The sequence below is a fragment of the Solanum dulcamara genome, chromosome 7, assembly GCF_947179165.1.
Source record: "Solanum dulcamara chromosome 7, daSolDulc1.2, whole genome shotgun sequence".
NCBI lineage: Eukaryota > Viridiplantae > Streptophyta > Magnoliopsida > Solanales > Solanaceae > Solanum > Solanum dulcamara.
Window position 1 is genome coordinate 18,644,941 of NC_077243.1, and position 23,751 is coordinate 18,668,691.

The following is a 23,751-nucleotide window of genomic DNA, read 5'->3' on the forward strand; positions in this document are numbered from 1 at the left end:
AAATCTTCATATTTAGAATATAGAAACAAAAACTAATTTAGTTGTAGTATATTATGATATTTCTTCTTTTTACTACTCTCGGATTCACAAGTATTGGAAGATTAAAATACAATAATAATAATAATAATAATAATAATAATAATAATAATAATATATCTAGTGTAATCTCACAAGTGAGTTTGATCATACCAGCGAGTTTGAGAGTTTAAGATCAAAGAGTCTCAATAAAATTAGTGGTCTAAAATAAAATTCTAATAAAAGGCCAAGTCTATACATAGTTCAATAATCATAATATATTTAGTGTAATCTCGTAGAGGGTTTGATCATACAAAGTGTCAATAAAATTAGTGGTCTAAAATAAATTTTTAATAAAGCACCTCAAGTATGTACACAATTCAACAACGATAATATATCTAATGTAATCTCACGAGTAAATTTGATGATCAAAGAGTCTCACTAAAATTAATGACCTAAGACCAAATCCTAATAAGAACCTCAAATATGTATATATAGTTATTATTTTTAATCATAGCTAGTATTAATGCAATAAGAGTTTTTGACAAACATCAATATATTTCATAAAAATTGTTAATATTAAAAAAATACTTGTAAAGATTATGAAAACTTACCAGTTCAAGCCAAAAAAATTGGTGTTTGATTGAGAAAAGAGAGGAAGAAAGTTTGTAGCAGTGAGAGCAAAGTCGTGCAAAGAGAGAGAAAGACGAGGCGGTGCGTTATTTTTTTATAGCTGAATGTTGTTAAGACTCTCCTACAGATCTGATTCGTTCAGATCTTTTCAGATCCAATAAGATGCTTTTTTTAAGAGGAAACAAATGGATTTAATGGGCCGAATCGTAATGATTAAGATTCAGACCTCCATTAAGTGCAAACAAATGAGGCCTAAGCCTTTACTATGAGACTTTCCATTTTCCAAAGCATTTAAAAGGGAAAAAACTTGTTGTGTGTGAGACGAGACTTAAACCTATGATCTAGGAGCAATTCTTGAACCCATTATCCAATAAGCTAAGCTTCTCACTTGTTTTCTAGGGGTTTATTTTAATATATATATATATATGTACTCATAAAATCAGAATTTGACGTTGTATATATAGTGTAATTTGGGCTCCACCTAAATCCTGTCGACAAGAGCTCAAAAGATTGTGCATTGATTTCATATTTTTTGCTTCTATTTTGTATGACTAAAGTCGTAAGAACAGTGTTGCATCATTGTTTTTTCAATTGTTCTCACTTTGATTTTTCTTTATTTTTTTAATTTCTATATGAATTTTGATTGTTGTAAGTTATAATTTCTTTTGGTTCAAAATAGTAATTTATGACTATGCTGGTTATAATTATATATTTTTTCCTCCTATTTTTGGCCTTTACTTCCTTAAAAATGTCTAAATATAAATCTTTTTCATGAATTTTCAATAATAAATCCTTCATTGCAAGCTTTAAATAACACTAAAATCTACACAATAATATCTTGAGTCTCTTGAGTTTTCCATTTTTATTATAATTTTTGACTAAGAATTTTATTTATATAATTCTCCTACTTCTCTTTTTTTTTTTTTAAAAAAAAATTATTATAATACTAAGCATGTTAATTAACCACTCATTCATATTCTTTAATGTTGAAAGCAAAATCGATATAACTCCTAAACCGACACATAATGAAACAAAAAAAAACCAAACTCTCACTATGTATTACTCCCTCTGTTCCATATTAGTTGTCATATTTACTAAAAATATTTATCCCAAAATAGTTGTCAATTTAAACAATTAAGAGATAATTAATTATCTTTTTCCAACTTTGCCCTTAATATTAATTATTCTATATTAAGAGACACGTAAGTAGATAATTATTAAAGAATTAATAAGGGATATATTAGTCAAATAACACTCCTAATTAATATTTTCTTAAGAATTGTGTAAAATCTTATCATGACAACTAAAATGAGACGGAGGGGGTATAATTTTTAAACTCTCGCTATTTTAAATAAATACTTGGTATATTTCCTCCGTTCGATAATTTTTTTTAAGATAAATGGCCCATTTACATAAATAATATATTATATTACATTAATTACGAATTATGACATAAGATATACTGTTATCAAAATAGCATTAATTTTGTTACCCGAAATAGCAAAAGATAATGAATACACATTTTTCTTTTATTTCTCTCTCTTTTTTTCCCAATCATTTTCTCTCTCTCCTTCTTCTCTTTCTTCTGTCTGCTCTCTCTCTCTCTCTCTTCCTCTTTCTTTTTTCTCTCTCTCCTTCTTCTCTTTTCCCCCCTTTTTCCTCCTTTTTTTGCTATTCATTTTCTTTCTTTCTCCTTCTCTCTCTTTTAAAAACAATAATTAATTATTCTAATTTAAAACTTAATTTTAAATTAAATATAACAGAAATAATTCTTTTATTATTTTTTAAATTAAATATTTTTTTTATATAAATACATATATAGTGTATTTTTAACACAATAAAAGAAATAAATATAAATGATAAGTGTAATACATTTTGAATTCAATATATTATACATATTATAAGCATGTTTCAATGCACGTGGTGAATATATAATAAAAATATTTTTAATACAAATGTATTATAAGTATTATGTGAATTTCAAACATTCTAGTGCTATTTAAATTAATTTACGCTGCTAGAAATGTATTATATTTGTTGAAATAATAATAATTGAATTCATAACAATGTATAACGTTGAATTGAATTATAATACATTTTGAATTCAGTATATTATACATATTATAGAGATGTTTCAATGCACGGTGAATATATGACTAAAATATTTTTAATAAAATATATATTCCGTTAATAAGAGAAAAAAATATAATAGATTTTGAATTCAATATATTATAGGCATGTTTCAATGCACGTGGTGAATATATAACTAAAATATTTTTAATACAATAATATATTTCGTTAATAAGAGAAAAAAATAAAAAATAATTATAATAGATTTTGAATTCAATATATTATAAGCATGTTTCAATGCATGTGGTGAATATATAACTAAAATATTTATAATACAATAATATATTTTAGCACTATTAATAAGAGAAAAAATAAACAATAATTATAATACATTTGAAAATCAATTTATGATGCATATTATAGGCATCTTTCAATAAATGCGGTGAATATATAATTAAAATATTTTTAATACATATATATTATAAGTATTATATGTGAATTTCAAATATTTTGATACTATTTAAATTAGGATAATTAATTATTATTTAAAAAAAAGGAGAAAGAGAAAGAGAAAAAATAGATAGAAAAAAAAGAAGAAGAAACACGCAGAAGGAGGGAAGTGGGAGGGAGGGGTAATGGAGTAATTTTAGTTATTAATTAAAATAAATATGCTATATATCATAATAAAATAAAAATACCCTAAAAAAATAATTATTAATCAAAAAAAGTTCAAAAAATTCCAAGATAAATATCAGCTCAAAAAACATCCGGTGAGATTTTGGTGAGAACGGCCCTACAACTTATTGGGCTTTATTTCCAATTGCAACAGTGGTGACCAATAAAGGTCGAAGTCCAAACAGCCCAAACCCTAAGTCCACGACAAATCTTTTCAATTACCATTTTACCCTCATAATCTTTGTCTCGTATATAATTCACCCACAAACCCTAGTTTCAGCTTATCACCCGCCTCAAGACTCTTCAGCAGATCGAGCAAACATCAAAGGTGAGTTTTCACTCTTTCTTTGTGCTTAAAGCTGTGATATGATGTGGAAACCAAGAGCAATTTGTTAACCATTTGCAGAAAAAGAAATTTGAAATTGATTTTTTGTTGAATGACTGTTTAAGCAGGGGATGGCGCCGCCGAACACAGGATTAGCCGTGGGATTAAACAAAGGACACATTGTAACCAAGAAGGAGCTAGCTCCACGCCCTTCTGACAGGAAAGGGGTAATTTTTCATTCATTTATGAGCTTATAGCTTGTTGATTACTCTACTGGATTCGGCATATAATGTTTTAGATTTGCATATCTGGTGCACCCTTTTTGAATTTAGGTTTATTGTATTTGAATCACGAATAATAACTCAGCGGCTGTATCAGTATAAATTAATTGTGCAAGTAGACTGGATTAAGCAATATATCGAGGTTTTGTTTTTGTCTGTAACATTAATTTTACGCCAATCATAGATAAAAGATACATATGAAACATCAAACTTTAGAGTTTGTGTATTCAGTTCATTCCAGAGGAGGTTAAGGTGTGGTGTACAATGTGGCACATTCTTGGAAAATTCATTGTTTAGATTTGTCATTTGACAGTATGGGCCTAAATGTTTGTATGCCTAAAACATTATTGTTGTAGAGGTTTGTGTATAGATAGCATTTCTCTAAGTTTTCAGGCAGTAAAAAATTATGATGGTGAAAAGAGAGTACTGTCTGGGATAAACCACAATTTGCTATTTTACTACCCAACACTCTTAACTCTCCTTTTCTATCTGTATACAGATATTACTCATGTGAGAGTAAAATGAGTTTGTAGTATCTGATATTACCTATGTTGCTCAGACTGTTCAAAGATATTGATGGGTGCGTCTCGGATACTCCAAAGATAATGTATTATTGAAGAATCCGCACCCGTGCGGCAATATTTTTGGAGTCCTAGCATTATATGATATTTGCTTGGTAAAAAGTTAAAACAATCACTGGCTTCTATGGCCTATTTTTTTCGGGTTTTGTGTTAGGTTCCTGTTTGCGCTCTTGTATTCATTGCATCTTCTTGATACCAGTAATATAACTTAATTCATTCATAAAAAAAGGTAATTAACCAGTGTCTACAACAACATTGTGTGATTTGTGTAACTAGGCTCTTCCTGTAGCTCTTTTTCCTTTTTTATAGAAAGTTTTCAATTGTGAAATGATGCCATGCTTTTCTTGCATGAATATTTATTGAACTGACATTTGATTCGGTTTCCTTATTGCTATATTAATTCAGAAAACAAGCAAAAGAATCCACTTCGTCAGGAACCTCATCAGAGAAGTCGCTGGATTTGCTCCATATGAGAAGAGGATTACTGAGCTTCTTAAAGTTGGCAAGGACAAGCGTGCATTGAAGGTAGCCAAGAGGAAGTTGGGTACTCACAAGAGGGCAAAGAAGAAGAGAGAGGAGATGTCTAGCGTTCTCCGTAAGATGAGGTGATGTCTTGTGATTATTGGGTTTCTTGGGAGTAAAGTCATATTATTATTCCCCTATCTCTGAAGAAGAATGTTCTATTCCCAGACTAATATTTCTCTCTGTTTCTCCTTGTGCAGGGCCACCGGAGGTGGTGAAAAGAAGAAGTGAAACCTTTATCCTTATTTTGACAATTGAGGAATTGAGTTTATTAGTTATTATACATTATCTTTTTGAATTAGCTATGAAATTCTCTAGACTCTCTGTGACAGCTACTTATGGCTTTGAATTTTCATTAAGATTGTGACATTTTGCTCAACTTCAAGTTTCAATTCTGCATTTTAGTTTTGTATTTATATTTTCGGTAAAACGTGTTACTCCAGGCTCCTTATGGTGGTAGCTTGTACTTTGCTCACTTCCCTGTGAAGTTGACCTAGGTTTTCCCTATACTTGAGAACAAACTCATACCTTGTTTTGTTTTCCTCCATCCAAAGGCCTCAAAAAAGTATGGATCTTTCTAAGTGCAATCTCAAGTGAGTAATAACACACCAATCCTATAATTCTTTACTCATATCGAAAGCTTGAAGACTTTTTAATATTTGTTTAAGCTTGTGTGAGTGGTCAGAATTTTTGAATTTTTCGAAACGGAGTACTATACTTGTGTTAATAATAATACTCCCTTTGTTTCTGCTTACTTTCTAAAAATTTCTAATTTGATTTTTTAATTGTCAAATTTGACAAATCAAGAAAGTATAATTTTTTTTACCTATTATATCCTCAATTTATTGATAGAGTTAATATTTTTGGAATATGTAGAATTTTTTGAAATTCTAAATGATCAATTCATCTGGACGAAGAATACCAAAATATTTTGGATTATGACTTTAGTGATTAATGAGGGTAAAATAGTAAAGTCATTATATCAATCATTGATTTCTTAATAAGTGTCATTTTAATAGATGTGTCAAGTCAAAATTTGACTAGTAAAAGAGAGCAAAGGGAGTAGTAGTGTCGCTGCAAGACATTCTATCAGGCTAAGACTCTAAATTCATAGAAGTTAGTTTTAGTGGTAGGAATAAAACAATCAAGACTAAGCTCTCCTTACATTGGAAAAGAATATGTAAAATCTTTTTTTGTTGATGTAATTTCAAAGGATCTTTGTACTTTGCAAGGAGGACAATTTGAATTATTCTTTTCTTTTTTTTTTTTGAGATTTTGGAAGGATACAACACTTGTATTTTCCGATTACTCGTATTGATACTTGTATTTAGCTCTTTAATTAGGTACACTATTATCCCTTGCAATTATCAAGTATTGCACATTCTCACTATTATAACCAAGTAAACGTATGTAGTTTTTGCTCAAGTTTAGTTACATGTACTCAATATTGATCGAGTTGTTGTGAAATGACTAGACGTAGCACTAGTTAAACTCTCTCCTTTAAAATGAAACATTGAATTCGTTAGCTTTTGTAGTCAATCTCTCTTTTCTTTGCGTGTTGTCCAGATCTTCTTTCATCATTCTTTTGTTAAGAGGACACATACAGTACAATAAGAAGTTTAGTACTAACACATATATATAGTACAATTAAGAAGCTAAAATAATCAATGTGCTAATGGAAGGTATAGATACTTGGCAGAGTTATCTTTTATTCCCCTCTTCTGGTGGAAGTCAATGTCCACCAGCTTATATGGGCCAAAATTGACAGGAAAAATCAGAGAACTTATTGACCAAAATGGCAAAAAAGGATACAAGAGGTCCATATAACACGTTTTTCATGTCTTGAATTTCTGTGAGATTTTCTCAACTCCGCCCCTGCAATCATCGGCGAAGCGCTTAACACCATCCTTGAAAGCCAAGCCAGCTTCAGCTGAGCTTTGCTGCAATCCTTGTACTGAGTTGCCCATCTTCGACAAGGCAGCATCCTTTAACTCCACTGTTTCCCTGCCTGCCTTTAGTGCCCACTCCTTAAGCATAGTGATCAGCAACATTATTTTTTCAATAATCATATGAATTGTCTCTCTTGATTTCCCTCTCACTGTATCAGCCATTTCCTTGAGCTTGTCCACTAATGTTTCAGCTCTATTAACAGTCGACTCAACAGACTGATTTCCAGCATTCTGCCATGTAACTCCAGCATTAGCTTCTTCTTGCAGGTCATTGTCAACTACCACTTTGATGCCTTGTTTCTGCCAGCGGTCTCTAGCCTCTTCCAAGGCTTTTGCTTGCTCTCTAGCTTTTTTAGCCTCATCTTCTGCCCAAGTCCTAGTTGCAATATTGAAATAAATATCAATCAACAGTAGATAAAAAGAACGAAGGGGTAAAAGAAGAAACTATTGCAGCAAATAAAGATTATATGCTAAATGTTTCAACATGTAGTCCTGTACTGATGGAAGTTCCTTAATATTTGTCATTTTGCAATTAGGAGGGCCCTGCGTGACTGGAGCAACAGACCAACAGTTACTGTCAATATCAAAGATGCTAGAGTTACCTATGGTACATACAGTGAAATATGAATGGCGGTAGTTTCACATAAAACCTATTCGTCAGAAAATGCAGCTTTTTATGATACTAAAGCAACCAGAAGTTGAGAAAAAATACCAGACTTACAAGGACAACAAAGGTGACAGTTTAAACACGGGACCAAGAGATATTGTAATCCATCACTTCAACTCCTCTGTCTAATTGGCAATGATGACTAGTGAGTTTGAACAAAATATCAGTGTAGGCCAGACAAGGAACACACGTCAAAATTATCGAAAGAAGAAAACGGGATAGGTTTCCTTAGTCCCTTCACAGAGAAAAGGAATTACTTGAGCCAGAGTAGCACTAGTAACCAACTCTAATGATGCATGATATTGTCACAGCTTCCCCAAAATACTCAAATTTCAATATATTATTGAACTAATCTTCAGCCAGTGATAACAAACGACTAGTGAACTGTGGGATTGTCAGTAATTAGTAGGCAGGTTAAATCCTCCTTGGTGAGCCATTTGAATGTGGGTAATCAACACGGTAATTAAGATCCAACTAGAAAAACATTTAAGATGATACATTTCTTACCTAGCCAAGGATAATGCTTTTCTCTCGACCTCCAGCTCATACTGCAAACGTGCTATCTCTTGGGTTTCAAATTCTGCATCTTTCCTAAGCTTTTCAATCCTCTCTTTATCATAGGAGATCTCTAATTTGTCGCTCATAAGGGTCTGTAATTGCTCCTCTACACCGCGTCTTAATCTGGAAAGAATTTCCATTTCTGAATCAACAGCAGCACGTTCCTTCATTAATGCTAAATTCTCTTCCTCCCGCTGAGCTCTCAAACTCTCCAATTCTCTCCTTGCTTCCTCAGCCAACTTCTCCACTGCATCAATCTTTTCCCTTTCCAATAAGAGTTCCTTCTCAAAACTTGCATTCACATCTTTTTCAACTTCAGCTACCAGAGCATTATGGGCTGAAACAGCTTTTTCAGCCATTGACTCAGCCTCAATGCGCGCAAGTTCCTCACCAACGATGTCAGAAGCTTCACCGGTTGCTAGGGCAATAGCAGCTTGGGCTTTGGTCACAGGTTTATCTGGCTGGAAGAGTCTTGTGTACCCTGTATTGACAGGTTAGTGATAGCATAACTTACCCTTTCCCAGATCCAACATAATTCCTCATCAGACACAATTAATAGTACTCACCGAATGCAAGGGCCACTATTCCCTGTTCACCTGATGATAAGTCAGCTACCAGCGCAGGCCATGCATCTGGATGAATCTTGTCAACATCTATGAACCCAGAGACTCTCTGCATGGACTTTCAAGGAAAAGAGATTGTACCAAATTAGTGAATAGTCACTTACTATGCGTAATAAACAAGATAGAAACCACCCATTCTTCAATTTGTATGCAACCTTTTGGTCAACAATTGGTAGCTGTCTTTTCTCTATGGCCATCTTCCAGCTGACAAGATCTTGACGTGATAAAGGGCTGCAATGCAGAACTTTAATGCATCAAGAAGGAAATGACTAGGAAATGTTAGTTGGCATCATCATACATTAGCAATGTCATTAAATTATTAGTAATAACACTGGGAGTGATATCATTCTTTTATCGCTAGTACATCAGGGGGAACATTGATCAGCAACTTAAACAAATATAAGATCCAAGAAAAATATAAGAAACCATAACCCGTACTAACATACAAAGTCGAAAGGAGATACGTTTTTGAATTCATCAGGGAAAGGGAAGTAGTATATGAGGTAGGCAGAGAATCTATCTGTGGAAATTCAAAACACTCATCAGCTTAGTCTCCACCAGTAAATACTGATGAATTATCGATTCTTGAGAAGTGATCACCTAAAAGAAGTCCAACATTACATTTGTGAGCAGTATTATACCTTTCAGGACAGAAGAAGACAGAACTTTGGTCATCATCCAAAGATGACTGCATGTCACGTCTTGAGAGTTTGCTGGAAAGTAACCCTGCTTCGGCTAAACCTAAAAAGGTTCACATTCAGAAGACTGTAGCTCCAATGTCAAGCAGAACTTAACAAAGAAAATTGATGATTCGAAGTTCTACCTTGTATAGACGGGAAGTCTGGATCCTCAGGAGTAATATCATCGAAGGCAAGATCAGTAACATTCTCAATATACATTGCAGGGTAGACCTTTGAGACGGTGGTTCTGTGGTGATCAAAAGCACCCTTACTTCCTCAATAGGTATGTCACTTAACTTTTCAGTGTTGCAAATGTAAAACAAAAGACTACCAGTTATGTTGGGGAATATACGAGACATGTATACCTTGATAGAGCACTACTAGCAGAGACCAACCAACGAGCATATTCACGCCGAGTGCAAAGATCTCCAGGTTGAACATCAGACTCAATAACCTAAAACTTAAAGATTCAAAACCAGATGCAAAACACATATTGGAACAACTGCGAGTAACACAGGATCGAACACTTTTCCCCTTGACCTTATCTACCATATATATATTTCTTCAACTAAAGGAGGACCGACCAAATATTCTTACCAACACATGTTTGACTTTTCATCTTTAAAGACGTCAAGAGGAGGTATATGAATACTCTTTATGGTGACTGGAAGGCCGGGGAAGGTAGAAGTCGAATTCATAGTCTGCAACATCACCTCTTTTTTATTAACGATGGTGTTCAGGCCAACTTGGGCACAACTTGATTATTCCACCACGTACTTGGTACTTCCCACCAGCACACGTAATGGTAACCTTGCCTACCAAGGCATAGCATATGGGAATAAATCACCTCAGTTCTCTTTTTATCCCAACAACATCATACCCAGTGTAATCTCACAAGTGGGGTCTGGGGAGGGTAGTGTATATGCAGACCATACCCCTACCTTGGGAGGTAGAGAGGCTATTCCATATAGATCCTCAGCTCAAGAAGAACACAACAAAGCAGTTCGGCAAAAGAACTAAGGTGGTTTCTTCCCATTGCCATATTACTGCAATCTGGAACTTGGAGATGCCTAGATATCCAACAAATGTGCAAGGCACTAGCATACTAGATTTAATTTGCTACTTACGGTGCTTCTCAAATTAGAGTTCTAATTACGAGCTCACACAATTGACCAGTCCTCTGATTATATAAGTTCTGATTTCTGCAGTCTCATTTAAGATATACCAGGCAGTCAACTTATTCTCCCTTCTCAGACCTGATCTAAGAGAAAGATAAGAGGGACTATGGACAAAGACTAACATGATGGTAAAGATAGTTGACAGAAACAACAATAACAACCCTGTCGTCAAAGGGAAGAGACATTCTGATGATGAACATTTATAATAGGAAATAATTCAAGAAGGATATTTCCTTATCAATTATTTTTTCTGGTTTTACATAATACTTTTGCTAACATCTCTCATCAGTTTCTCCCAGAGAAACAATTACCATGAAGAAAGGGAAGAGCTTATATACCAGAGTTATCTAAGTGGAAAATATCAACACGAAGTAACTTGAGCAATAAGATTATATACCATGAAACAAAAAACTCTTTCCAGGAAAGACTGAACTCGATGAAGTAATTATCTAATACCTTCAAAGCTTGTAATGCTGAGAGCGCCTGACCTTGGACTTGATCAAAGGAAGCAGGAACCAAAACCCTTCCTGGAGGTGCCTGCAGAGCTGGAGAAATAGTAGATGGAGCAGGAATACCAGCAGAAGTAAAGACATCACCAGGATCCGTTGAGTAAAATGATGATCTGCTTGCATTCATAGCCTTAAAATCGTTTCCAAGATGGTCATAAGCTGTTGTTGAAACCAAAGTTGTACCAGGCACTTCGTCTCTGTTTGACTTATGCACTTCAAAAGGTGACTTATCTCCATCACTTGGAACCTCCAGCATTTCACTCGGGTCAACATTGTTGGTGGAAAATGAGCTTTGAGTCTCTACATACACTTCATGTGTAATCATGGGTTCCAGAAGTGCTGCTGATTGTGGATTAACAGTAGAGTTGAGGTTAGAAGGCTCAGTACGAGGGGAGTCCAATGAAGTTTCGGAGTGTCCTGGTCCTTCCAAAATAGATGCTCCCACCTGATTATCAATTTCATATGTTGAATTTGGATTTATAACTGATGCAGCAGCAACTTCGTCATCATTATAGTTCCTCTGTTCTGGTTCAGTTGTTGGTTCTGGTTTTCCAGCACCAAGACTATCTTCCTCACTTTCATAGCTTGATGTCACAAAGGTTGCTTCAGGGGATTCAGATATGGCTTCACTAGCAACTACTGCATCATCACTAGCTTTCCTGTCATCCAAATCATGCTGACTATGGGTCTCATCAACGAAGACACCAACACTGGATGGATTGCCATCATCAGTATCCCCACTAATTCTACTGTCAATAGCTCCAACATTTTCTGTATATAAAGATGGATCCTTGCTTTTACCTGCCTGGAACTCTTCCCCGCTATTATCTTTGAATTCATTATCATCTAAAACTTTCTCCTCTTGAACTGTGTCATTGTGATTGTCAGAATCGATTGACATTTCTTGCTGTGCTGTTAAGGGCTCCATCTGCTGTTTAATTCCTGTGTACATGAACTTGCAAATTATGAACCTAACTAGCAATAAACTCCCAAAGGAAAATATCACTTCTGAACAGGATATGCATTTTCTAAAGTCACGAACAGCATAATTATGGATCCAAACACACATTATAAATCATATACATATTCTTCAACAGATTAGTTTACTCTATTGATTATTGGGCAGTATCCCAAATATTAAGCTTCAGTGTAACAACCCTCCCCAAACATCCTAGACTAATGATATCAATCTTTCAAAAGCGAAACGGGACTTGAGTGGGTTCCATAACTGCCAGGTCCCACATACTTTGTGCAAGAAACCTCTTAATGTGCACATGTCAAACTTAGGACATCTCAAATTGTTCACATTGTCTACTTATCATACACATGATATTTTACAAATGTAATCAGGTTTCCAGTCATCATTACTTTAAGAAACATTCCAACTTTTGACAGAAATCACTTGGTCATCATAATTAGTAGAAAATACTAAACTCACTTGTTGAACTCCGTCTGCTTATTGACAATGCAGCAAAGGTAAGGCCAGACACAAGGATGATACCAGCTACTCCTGCTCCCACAATCCCTGAAAATAAGCTACTTCAAAAGTGTTATCAGTCTGCAAAAGAACCAAAGAAAAATCTGCTGTTTAAAAATTGTTATACATTCTGCTGTCATCGCACCTACTTCCCAATCTTCGATGCAAAGCTGGAAAACTAAACAGATTCCATTCGAAAATCACTATATGTCATGAGCAATAAAGAATGCTTTCAGATATATGAGCTGTATCATATATGGATTCTCAATATCCATTTTGCAAATTTGAACCCCTTTATTCCAATACTCAATATTTTATCTTAACAACAAATCAGATATCCCCCCAACACTATTTCTACATTTTCTACTGGCATATAAACCCCTAATACAAACTAAAAACCCTGAAATTTTTGTAAATGTGCCATTACCAACTGACTAAGTCTCAATTCAAATTAATTAATATCGCCTAGTATAACGCACTCACCAGCTATGGACTGCTTCCCCTGTGAGTCACTGGGTTTCTCAGCACCATCAGCTCCAGACCATCCAGCGAAATCATCTGCTGAAGAAGTCGAATTTACGCCTCCTGCATTTTTTTTTTCCACTCCACCATTTGACACACTATTCATAGTAATCGAAACCAAACGAACCCCACGATAATCCAGCTTCCCGAAACGCATTCTTGCAAAAACTGCCGAAGGCTTTTTGCTGCTGAATGCTAACCGAAGCTGAAAAGAGTTTGGACACCATGTTGTAGTCAAAGAACTCATCTTTTTTGAAATTTCAACAAAAACCCCAATTGATAATTAGGGTTTATAATAGCGATTAAGCTTTCTCAGTTCAAATGATGCAAAAACTGAATAAGTTACAGTAACAACTTTGGAAGTGAGAAAATCTAGGGTTTTTGTTGTCACTATTATTTTATTTTTATGGAGAAACAAAGTAGAAGATAATACATCCCTTTGTTTTATCTTATCTTATTATACCATGTTTTTTAACTAATATCTTTTTCGTAGGCTAACGGAATTACCCGTTACTGGTTATACGCTTTTTATTGCTTGACCATTTTCTGCGTACATAATTTATTATCATCCCCGAAAATATAAATACTTCCTCTTCCCTCCCAAATTAATACTCAAATATTAAAATAGTGCAAAATAAAAGCTAAAAGTAATTATCTGATATGAAACAAAAGAAATGTAGATAGAGAGAACCTTCTTCCACCAATATTCAAGTGTGTTTCATGTCACATTACATGCCTCTGTTTATATTGTTACATAAAGATAAAATTACAAACATTAATCAATGACATCATGAGGAAAGATGGGTGTGGAAAATTATGAAGGAGGTCATGAAGGTGCGGTATGATTTACGGGATAGTGGATATCTACACTAATTGATAAATTTCATAACATAAAAATACTTATTACTTCATCCATCCTCTTTTACTTATCCACTATATTGAAAGTAAATTTTCATATTTATTTGTCCAGTTTAAAAAGTCAAAAGATAATTTATTCACTTTTATTATGAAGTACTAATTATTTCCAATTCATTTCACAATGATATAATAATTAAGGGCGATATAATAAAATTATCATTTTATTTATTGCTTCTTAAGGATATGCCAAGTCAAACATGAATAAAAAGAGTATTTCACAAAATTAAAATGAAATTAAAGGATTGCATATTAATTAGATTAAGGAAGTTAAGATGAATTGTACTAATTTGGATGGGATAAGTTTGATTCACGAGATAGAGGTCTCAAGGTAACAATTTTGATCAAGATTTTAAAATCTTTTTCGCAGAGTATATCAAGTTAAAGGAATGGTTTGAGAGAGACATGTAGGTCATGACAAAGGTAGGCAACAAAAAATGATTATTTCCTTTGGAAGGGAATGATGCCAACAGATTTGGATTTATAGTACCTGAATGAGTTTTGAGTTATAATCGTGTCAATTTTACATCGTCACGTCACCTTTACATGTTACAAATAATTTAGATAGCAAAAAATTCTTTGCATCAAAGTCTATAGAACTGAAACTCTATATGAAATTAGTATTGGGATAGTCCTTGGGTTGTTAATCAAATTAGGCTTAATCATTTATGCGCTGCCCCATCTTACCTAATGTTTGCTTCAGCCAACGAATACTTTGATTTTTATGTAATAGACCTATTTGATTATAAAATTCCTGTTACATGGAAATTGACCCAAAACTCTGCAGGAAACATGTATACTTGTCCCTATACTCAAAAAATTAAAAGAAACAATAAAGTTCTCAATTAGAGATGTTTTTTTTTTCAGTAGCTTGGTCAAAATTTCGTAATTCAGCTCTGTTTTTCCATTCTGAAATACCTCCAGACTCGCGATTCATCATTTGCAAGCAGTGAGTAATTCTAAGGTTTTGCTAATTGCCATTAGCTTAAATTCAACAGCCTACATTGCCTGCAGGAAATTCTAACAATTGTGACCTTTTCGAAACTAAAGAGGAGATTTACAAACTACTAGGAAAACAGCCAAAGTCGAGACTTGAGAGAAAGAAAAGAGGGACAAGAGGGAAAAAGGAAAACTGCATTATGGGTACTAGACTACTAGTACATAAAGTTAATCTGCTTTTCAGATTAGAGGGAATAAAAATGTGAATATAGGTACTCTCGAATTTTATAGTACTCTTCAGATAATGGACCTTCAAGCACAATCTGCTGAATAGCAGCACCTCCAACCTACAAGAAATTTTCCAACATAGGTTTCAATGAAGTAGGTCAAGAAAAAGGCTTCATTATGCTAGTAATATGAAGAACACTTGAGGTATTATCAAAAGTGGCCACCTTTTGACTAGCATCTCCAACTTTGCGAATGGTCACATACTCCCCGCAACGTAAAGCCCCACCACCAAATTCTACCTGAAAATGAAATTAGTTGGTCTTAACATTTTGCTAACCTAAAGCCAAATCATGATTAGTAGTAGAAAATATAACATAAAGGAAAAGAGAAGAAAAGTGAAAAGACCTGAATGCCCTTGCTGGCAAGAAACTGCTTGAAATCAGACATTTTTATATCTCCGACGAGAACTGTTTTATGGGGTGGAGCAGGTCCGGAAAGAGGAAGTAAAGAGAACATGTCATTTTCCGTCTTCCCCACTTCAGCATCAACCCATGCAATTTCATAGTCTCCAAGCTACAATTACAAATGTAAACACAATTAAGGACAACGGGAAAACACAGACCACAATAATGATAAAGTAAGATTAGTCTTTGTACGCAGCTTCCTGATCACATGGGGCATAACGTCTTACACACCCAAGACTTTAGTACAAACACTTGAAATATCTATACCCATTGTAGTGTATGGAGTGTACAGAGCCCCAGTATTCGAGAACAAAAAGATAGCTACTGAACTGCTAGTGTACAAATCTTTTAAGAAAGAGTACAGTGATAAAAACTCCAGCAATCCATTAATACAACACATGAAAGGTGATAGACACAATTGTGCTTAGGTCACTTTTTGTTTTAATTGGATGTGCATAAATTACTAACTTCAGCTGCTTCTATAAATGCATCAAGATAGTTCTTAGTTCACGTAAAATGGCAGAAAATTTGTAAAGGAATAATTTATTGATGTCGTAACCATAATATATTCAGCTCACCTTCTTAAAAAGCACTTGGCTCATTAACTTCTCAGAAAGTTGGACCTATCATGGAAGCAAACATAGACAAAGGATGTTATACTAGTATTTTCGTTTACAAAGGTACAAACCACAAAAGGCACGTATAAAGAAAGTAGGCTAACCTTATAAGCACACAAATCTGAAGTCACATCAATTGTTTCTTCCAATTGGGGAGCATATACATGTGGACAAACATGTTTCAGACAATGTTGCTTCAAATGTTCAGTGGCTTCAGCTGATCCATGCACCAAGACCTATAAAAAAGAATAGTTATTACAACAAGTCAACTAGTTGAAATTGCAAGAACTAATTGTTTCACTGTTGAAGAAGAAAAGTAGGACATGGATAGAATAATTTATAGGAAAATAGGCAGAAAGTTCAGGTATTGAATATTATATAGGTGTGTCAAAAGCAGAAAGATATAAACATGAGTATCCAAATGACCATTTAACTGCTATTTAAACTACTAATAAAAAATTACCAACTTCAATTAGGAAATATTGAACCAGGAGAAGTTGTGGTCAGCATGAACTAACTGATCCTTGATATTGAAGGATACAAGTCATTACTCTATTGAGCATTGTGAACACTGAACAACATAGCAATCACCAAATATAGACCTCTATCATAATTCGATGCATCACTTTTTTCCAATATTCTTTTTTTTTTCCAAATGGAGGGCGGAATGGATTCAATTAGCCCTTGCAGACGCTATTACCATTGCTTCCACAACTGTAACCTTCATTTCCAGTAAGTTTCAGACTAAGGATACTTAATCAGTCATCAATTCAGCTTTAAAAGTGAAAATAAAAAAACTAAAATCAAAATCTTTGCAGGAAATTTAAATCAATTATGTGGGACTTTCAAAGACTTAGACTCAAATTGTTTGCAATACAACGTTGGTGAAAAAGATATTGCTGGTTTTTTAATAAAGAAATTAAGAAAATAACAGAGAAAGACTTTGAGAGAAAATTACTGCAATGAGGCCAAAGAAAATTATTTTATTTTGCTTTCTTGGACTCTACATTTATAAGAACAAAAACAATAAAAATGTAATGGTAAACTAGCCTAGAATATCTCTGCAAAATATATCTTAATAAACTAATTACTAATAAATAGGAAAAACTTGCTAACCAACTAATAACTTGGATTTATTCAAAAAACTAAGCAGTAAAATAAAGTTACTGCAGTTCAAAAGCATAATTCTAACAGTCCTACTTGCTTGAGGAACTGCAGATTCTAGACTTGACTGAAATTGACCTTATGAACAAATCTGCCAATTCATCTTTTTGTCTTGCAAGGCTTGTGTGCATCTTCTGTTGGATTAAATGAGAAGCTTTTATCTCTCATTTCAACTTGTAAAATCTCTTGCTTAGTGAAATCAAAGATCCGACAATATTTGTCCCCAAATAATAATTTAAATCCTTTTTCCATTAACTGACCAACACTCAACAAACTTTTATCCATATCAGGCACATAAAGAAAATCTTCAATTATTTTTGTACCTGAACTTGAATTGATTGCAACAGACCCTTTTTCCTTTTGCAGGAATATAGTTACCATTTTCAATTCTGACTTTCGTATTTTCCATAGACACAAACTCTTTAAAAAGATTTCTGTCATATGTCATATGGTTTGTACAACCACTATCAATCATCCAAAAATCAGATTTTTTGGTAGAAAAATAGATTGCCACAAATAAGTGGTCTTCATCTTCTTCTTCAGTGGTGACTTGGGAAACTGCTTCATCTTTTTTAAATTTGCTTTTGCAAATTGCAGCTCCATGACCAAGTTGTTTGCAGATCTTGCATTGTGCATCTAGTCTCTTCCAACATTTATATGGAGGATACCCATTTTTGCCACAGTACTGACAAGGAGGGTAATTTTTCAAGAAGTTACCCTTGCTTTGAGTTTTGTGGCTGACTGCTAATGCTTCTTCAATAATGTCATCTTGCCTCATAAACCTCCTTTGTTCCTGTGCCTACAAAGAATTTAACAATTCTGCCAAGGTAATTTTGGATAGATCTTGTGTGTTTTCCAAAGTAGTTATACATGCTTCATATCTTTCGGGCACTATTGCAAGCATTTTTTCAACAATTCTTGAATCTTTAAATTCAGTGCCTAGCAGTCTTACCTTGTTAACAATACCAAGCAATTTGTCAAAGTATTCCTTGACTGTTTCTGACTCTTTCATTCTCACTAATTAGAATTCTCTCATTAAATTTAATACCTTCATTCCTCGTATTCTTTCATCTCCAGCATATCCTTTCTTCACATAGTCCCAAATTTCTTTTGGTGATGCAAGAGTCATGATTCTCGTGAAAATAGTTGTTGAAATAGCAGCAACAAAGTTGCTTTTGCCTTGTACTTTATGATTTTCTTTTCCTTGTGACTCTTGATTTGGGCCACGGTGGGATTATTAGGCAGCGGATTAACTTCAGAATCCTCTTCCACGGCTTCCCAAAGATCAAGAGCCTCCAAGTAGGCTTCCATCCATTCTCACAGCCCATAGTTGATAGTTCTCACCATCAAAAATAGGAGGAGCAATTCGTGAAAAGCTATTTTCGAAATCCATTTTTTCACTCACAGATCCCTTAAGAAAAAAAAGCTCTGATACCAATTGTTGGTTTTTTAATAACGAAATTAAGAAAATAACAGAGAAAGACTTTGAGAGAAAAATATTGCAATGAGCCAAAAAGAATTATTTTATTTTGCTTTCTTGGACTCTACATTTATAAGAACAAAAACAGTAAAAAAGTAATGGTAAATAGGAAAAACTTGCTAACCAACTATTAACTTGGATTTATTCAAAAACTAAGCAGTAAAATAAAGTTACTACAGTTCAAAAGCATAATTCTAACAGATATCCTTTGCTTCTTTAAGTAAAAAGGTGAGTGGCACTGAGGTGGAAATTAATAACAAACAAGCAGTTCTCATTTTACCATAAAAATTACAATTTTTAAGACATGATATAGAACCAGTGAAGCACATCTAGTGTGGGAAAAAGGATAATAGCTTGGTCAATAGCAATGAACACTTAATATATGTGAGCTATAAGTCTTCTTTCTTTTTGCTTCCCACTTCCCTCAGCAGATAGAGAACAAAGGGCAGCAAGGTCAGTTGACTCACTGGGAAAGGTTGGATAGAAATGCTTTTCTTTTTCCTCTTAAGGTGGCAAAGCGGGGGTTGGAGGAAACAAACATAATTTTCTTCTGAAGTAGTTCAATAATGTCCAACAAAATCCTCTGCCAAAGTATAACAGTGTTCCACAAGTCTTTTGGCTAAAAAATAAAAATTTAACTTATTAGGATGAAGCTATACTGCAGAGAACTAGCTGTCCTCCACCTTATGGAAGTGTTAGATCAGAAGAATAGAGTCCCCATTTTACTAAAAACAAGGAATTCTCCAGAGTCCGGTCTCACAGCTATAAAGATGCAATATCCTCTTATTTTTAAGAAAAAACTATAGAATCACCAAAATATTTCGGGAGGAAGATTGGCCATGGAAGATGATCCGGAAATCAAAAGTTCCTTATAAAGTGAACTGTTTTACTTGGCTTCTGGTTAAGGAAGCAGTATTGACACATGAGAACTTGAATAAGAGAGACTTTCAACTATGCTCTATATTTTTTCTCTGTGGGGAACAAGCTCAGACGACAATCAACCATCTGTTTTTACATTGTATGTGGACAGACTATAGTTGTGGAAGATGTACATCTGTCTGAGGAAGATTAGGTGGGTGAAGCCAGGGAACATAAAAGGAGTGCTAAGCTGCTGGAACAAGGATGACAAGGCAGCAAAAAACGAAGAAAGATGAAAAAATTGTCCCTGCATGTATTTGGTGGACAGTATGTTAAAAAAGAACAGTGATGTTTTGAGGACAAGCAGAGCAACTTGCAGAAGTTTAAAATGAATTGTTTAGCTCTGTTTTATTTTTGGTGTAAACAGAAACTATTAGCTCAAACAGAAGATATCTTTAATGTTGTAGACTATTTATAGGAAAACAATAGATAGGTGTTGTAAATTGTAGTAATACTTTTGAAGGGGGACTACATATTTTGATGTAGTATACCTGTGGATATATAGATTAACTGTTACCATTATAGGAAACAAGTATCAGATCACTTTACTGGAGATTCTTCCTTCAGGCTAGAAGAAATCCTATTATCCAACAATGCCAAGAATATATTCAGTGCATGCATGAGGAATCTATTTTTTCCTTTGAATACTTGTTGATTAAGAAAAGACTGAAAGCGTGTGAATATATGTCGTAGATGCAAATTTATTAACTAAATAGTAAATACCACAGAAAAATGAGAGGCACGTCATACAAGAGATGGAACTGTCAAGTGTCAACACCTTGTAAAACACACAAGAATGATTGTGTTATTACTGCTAATAGCTACTTATGAAAAGATGGTATAAGTGCATGAAAGAAAATGTGATTCCCTTTTCTATTAAGTCCACATATTTAGTAATATCAGTTAAGGAAAGAACTTCCATACAAGCTTTAAGGGCGCAACATGAGCAAGAATTGATTTGATTGAACGACCATCAGAACGACCTTCGAAGTCCATGTATAACAAGGAACACTTGACTTGGACCTGTGAAAGGAGAAAAAGGAGCAAGGACATTGAAAGGAAAACATATTATAAGGATGCTAATCAGAATATTCAGTAATTAACATCTTGAATGTTTGCTGATGAGCAAGTGCAATCAGAAAAAAAATATATAAAAAAGAACGAAAAAATAGCAGCACACCATCTGAATTGAAGCTATAGCATGGGTACTATAATCAATGTGATGTTGGTCTAATGCTGAGGGTTAACTAGACAATTAAACCACGAACTGCACCAATTTTTTTGAGATAGGTGGTGACTGGTGAGGCAGTTTGTCTAAATAGGACTTCTTTCTAATATTAATGAATAGTGGGTGTAACTGTATCTTTGTGACACCACAAAGGATGGATCATCAAAACAAGAGCTTCAGAATATATGGAACACAGTCAAAATGACTTCCAGCTAGAACTAATCATATACCCCTGCGTCCCATTACGTCAAAAAGAATGTGAGGGATTGAAGTATGAGTGCCAATCTATCTAAGCTCCAGTGTGAATTAGGATATCGATTTCTCAAAGTCATTGAAATAAAATTATACCCACATAAAAGTACTGTAACTCGCAATTTTCATAGTGATAGAATTTTTAAAACAATTAAAAAATCGTAGTCAGAAAAAACCATGTGATTCTCCAAGCAGTACTAGAGCCCAAACATTTGGGACAAGGAGTAACTAAATGCTCAATAAGATATTCCAGAAATAACATAATTTTTTGCTTCTCATCTCGAAACCATCACAGGCCTGAAGTAATTTCTGGAAAGTGCAATAACAGAGCATCAAGGTCATTAAACTTTGATAAGAAAATAACGGGTGTATTCTAGCACGGCACAGAATTTGGTTGCTCTATTCTATTGTCATTTGTTCATTTTGAAGGGACTATTTAGTCCCTGCATTGGAACTCAGAATTCTACACTCAGATAGAAAGTGGTTTTGACTTTGATAAGAAGGAAATAAAAAAGCAAAATAACAGGCCTGCTCTAGCATAATACCAAAAATTGGATGAATCTATTCTAATGTCGATTGTTTATTTTGAAGAGACTGTTTAGTCACTGCATTGTAATTAAGATTCCACACTCTGTTACGTTAAAGCGGCTTTCAAGTAAATTTCAGCTTCAAGCCTTTAGCTAGAGTCTGATGAGGGTCAAAAATAAATCAAGAAGCAAACTGAGACTTACTGTTAACTCTGAAGATACAACTTTAGAGGGTGTTGTATCAAGGATGAGGTTAGCTGATCCTTCATCAAGTTTTCCATTTAAATCTCCATCAACCTAGCAGAAGATTACAAAGACATCAAATAATTATCCATTAAAGTCAAGGGACTAACAAAACAATTCGCCATAAAACTTTAATTAGTTGGATGGAGGAAAAAGGTAACAGCAAGGTACTCACGATGTGGCAGAGGTGAAAATTTACCAATCTAATAAGGAACATGTCCGTGAATTCTTGAGGTTTCAGCCCATGCTAGTAAGTTTCAATTAACTTTTTTTATCAAGTAATAAAATTTTGTGAACATTGGGGATAAAAAATACCATTATACAAGGAGTATACCAAAAGGTAGAAAACTTCACAAAAAGGATATGGCTTTCTATAAACGACATCCAATCTTCTATACCTATCGGTACCTCATCGGTGCACCAAGGGAAATAAGGGATACGAGATTATTCCTCAAGTGCACAAAATTCTTCTCTATTCCATCAAAAACTCTCTTATTTCTCTCTCTCCATAAGGTACACATAAGTGTTAGTGGAGAAACATCCCGCGCCACGCATCTTCTCCTCCTAGTGGAGCAACACCCCACACCACGCATCTTCTCCTCCCTCTTCTAACAGACCTTCATTCTTCTTTACAAGCCAGAAAGTAATTACTTGGATTTGTTTTTATGCTATTAGCTATTCTATTGATTCTTCTCCAAACAGGAAAACCCGATTATAGATCTGATTCCTAGAGTATGTATTCTATTTCTTCCTAGAACTCTCTACTTATCAACAACAACTACACCTCAGTCCCAAACAAGTAGAGTCGATTGTGTGAATCCTCCTGATCATATTTCCCCATTTAAATTTATCTCAGGCCGACATTCTACAAAATAAAAATAAAATGTACTAGTTCTCTATATTTTCTATTAGCATAAAAACCTCAGATAGGGCAAAGCTCCTATAAGGCATACGAACTAAAATAAATGTACTAACATGACTAAAATATATTCCTGACTAATTGAAATGATAGAGAAAATCCATTGTGTCATATTGTTTGCTAGTAATCTCCACTTATCACATGACATAAATATACACGTGGAGATAGCCAGTGTTATGAATTAAATAGCAGGAAAAAGTTGTAAATCCTGAAATGTGATAGGGATATGGCTCCTTTTTTTGGAATAGGTAGGGACAAGGCTCCTTTTTACCATGGATTTCCAATATCCATCATATATAGTCTTGAAGACGTGTAAACTTTCAAAAGAGTGAGCTTTACAGAAACCATTTGGATGCAAAAGAAAATCTTTTACATGTAAATTACTCTACTACAAGCTTCATGCCCAAGTAGCATAATGATTGACAGGCAAATCACTCTTTCTTCCCATAAGAAACTTAGGGGTGGTTTGGTTCACATGCTATATGCGGGAATTGCAATGGAGAGATCGTTTATGCGGTGAATAATAGGGATTGTTAAAATATGATTAATCATTTAAAGATTTTTAGGCAAGGATCACCTACTTTAAGGGCAT

The 23,751-nt window shown here is 34.1% G+C and overlaps 3 protein-coding genes across 6 annotated transcripts in view; 1 reads left to right on the top strand and 2 right to left on the bottom strand.

Moving 5' to 3' along the window:
* Window positions 1-3,613: 3,613 nt before the first annotated feature.
* Window positions 3,614-5,481, top strand: LOC129896724 (60S ribosomal protein L36-2-like). 2 transcript variants are annotated; one of them, XM_055972679.1, is made up of 4 exons: window positions 3,614-3,721; window positions 3,847-3,945; window positions 4,986-5,185; window positions 5,303-5,481. In XM_055972679.1, exons 2-4 carry the CDS (start codon window positions 3,850-3,852, stop codon window positions 5,331-5,333), a joined length of 327 nt encoding a protein of 108 aa, XP_055828654.1. In that variant the 5' UTR covers window positions 3,614-3,721; window positions 3,847-3,849; the 3' UTR covers window positions 5,334-5,481. The 2 variants fall into 2 exon arrangements, with proteins under 2 accessions (XP_055828654.1, XP_055828655.1); XM_055972680.1 differs by having other exon boundaries at window positions 3,663-3,721; window positions 3,844-3,945.
* Window positions 5,482-6,708: 1,227 nt separating this feature from the next.
* Window positions 6,709-13,688, bottom strand: LOC129893803 (uncharacterized). 3 transcript variants are annotated; one of them, XM_055969203.1, is made up of 10 exons: window positions 13,227-13,688; window positions 12,705-12,791; window positions 11,214-12,208; window positions 9,945-10,033; window positions 9,723-9,826; window positions 9,541-9,640; window positions 9,055-9,130; window positions 8,843-8,948; window positions 8,226-8,757; window positions 6,709-7,427 (listed from the first exon to the last, which is right to left on the bottom strand). In XM_055969203.1, exons 1-10 carry the CDS (start codon window positions 13,510-13,512, stop codon window positions 6,938-6,940), a joined length of 2,865 nt encoding a protein of 954 aa, XP_055825178.1. In that variant the 5' UTR covers window positions 13,513-13,688; the 3' UTR covers window positions 6,709-6,937. The 3 variants fall into 3 exon arrangements, with proteins under 3 accessions (XP_055825178.1, XP_055825177.1, XP_055825179.1); XM_055969202.1 differs by having other exon boundaries at window positions 8,843-8,957; XM_055969204.1 differs by having other exon boundaries at window positions 8,843-8,957; window positions 12,705-12,802; window positions 13,227-13,315.
* A 1,446-nt stretch (window positions 13,689-15,134) lies between these two features.
* LOC129894989 (cleavage and polyadenylation specificity factor subunit 2) overlaps window positions 15,135-23,751 on the bottom strand; it is a 29,774-nt gene continuing 21,157 nt past the window's right edge. Inside the window, exons 12-18 of the mRNA XM_055970597.1 lie at window positions 22,202-22,294; window positions 20,915-21,013; window positions 16,533-16,664; window positions 16,390-16,434; window positions 15,753-15,920; window positions 15,572-15,646; window positions 15,135-15,466 (exon numbers count right to left, since the gene is read on the bottom strand). Coding sequence (XP_055826572.1) covers window positions 15,365-15,466; window positions 15,572-15,646; window positions 15,753-15,920; window positions 16,390-16,434; window positions 16,533-16,664; window positions 20,915-21,013; window positions 22,202-22,294 — 714 coding nt within the window. The 3' untranslated portion in view covers window positions 15,135-15,364. The remainder of the gene's footprint in view (window positions 15,467-15,571; window positions 15,647-15,752; window positions 15,921-16,389; window positions 16,435-16,532; window positions 16,665-20,914; window positions 21,014-22,201; window positions 22,295-23,751) is intronic.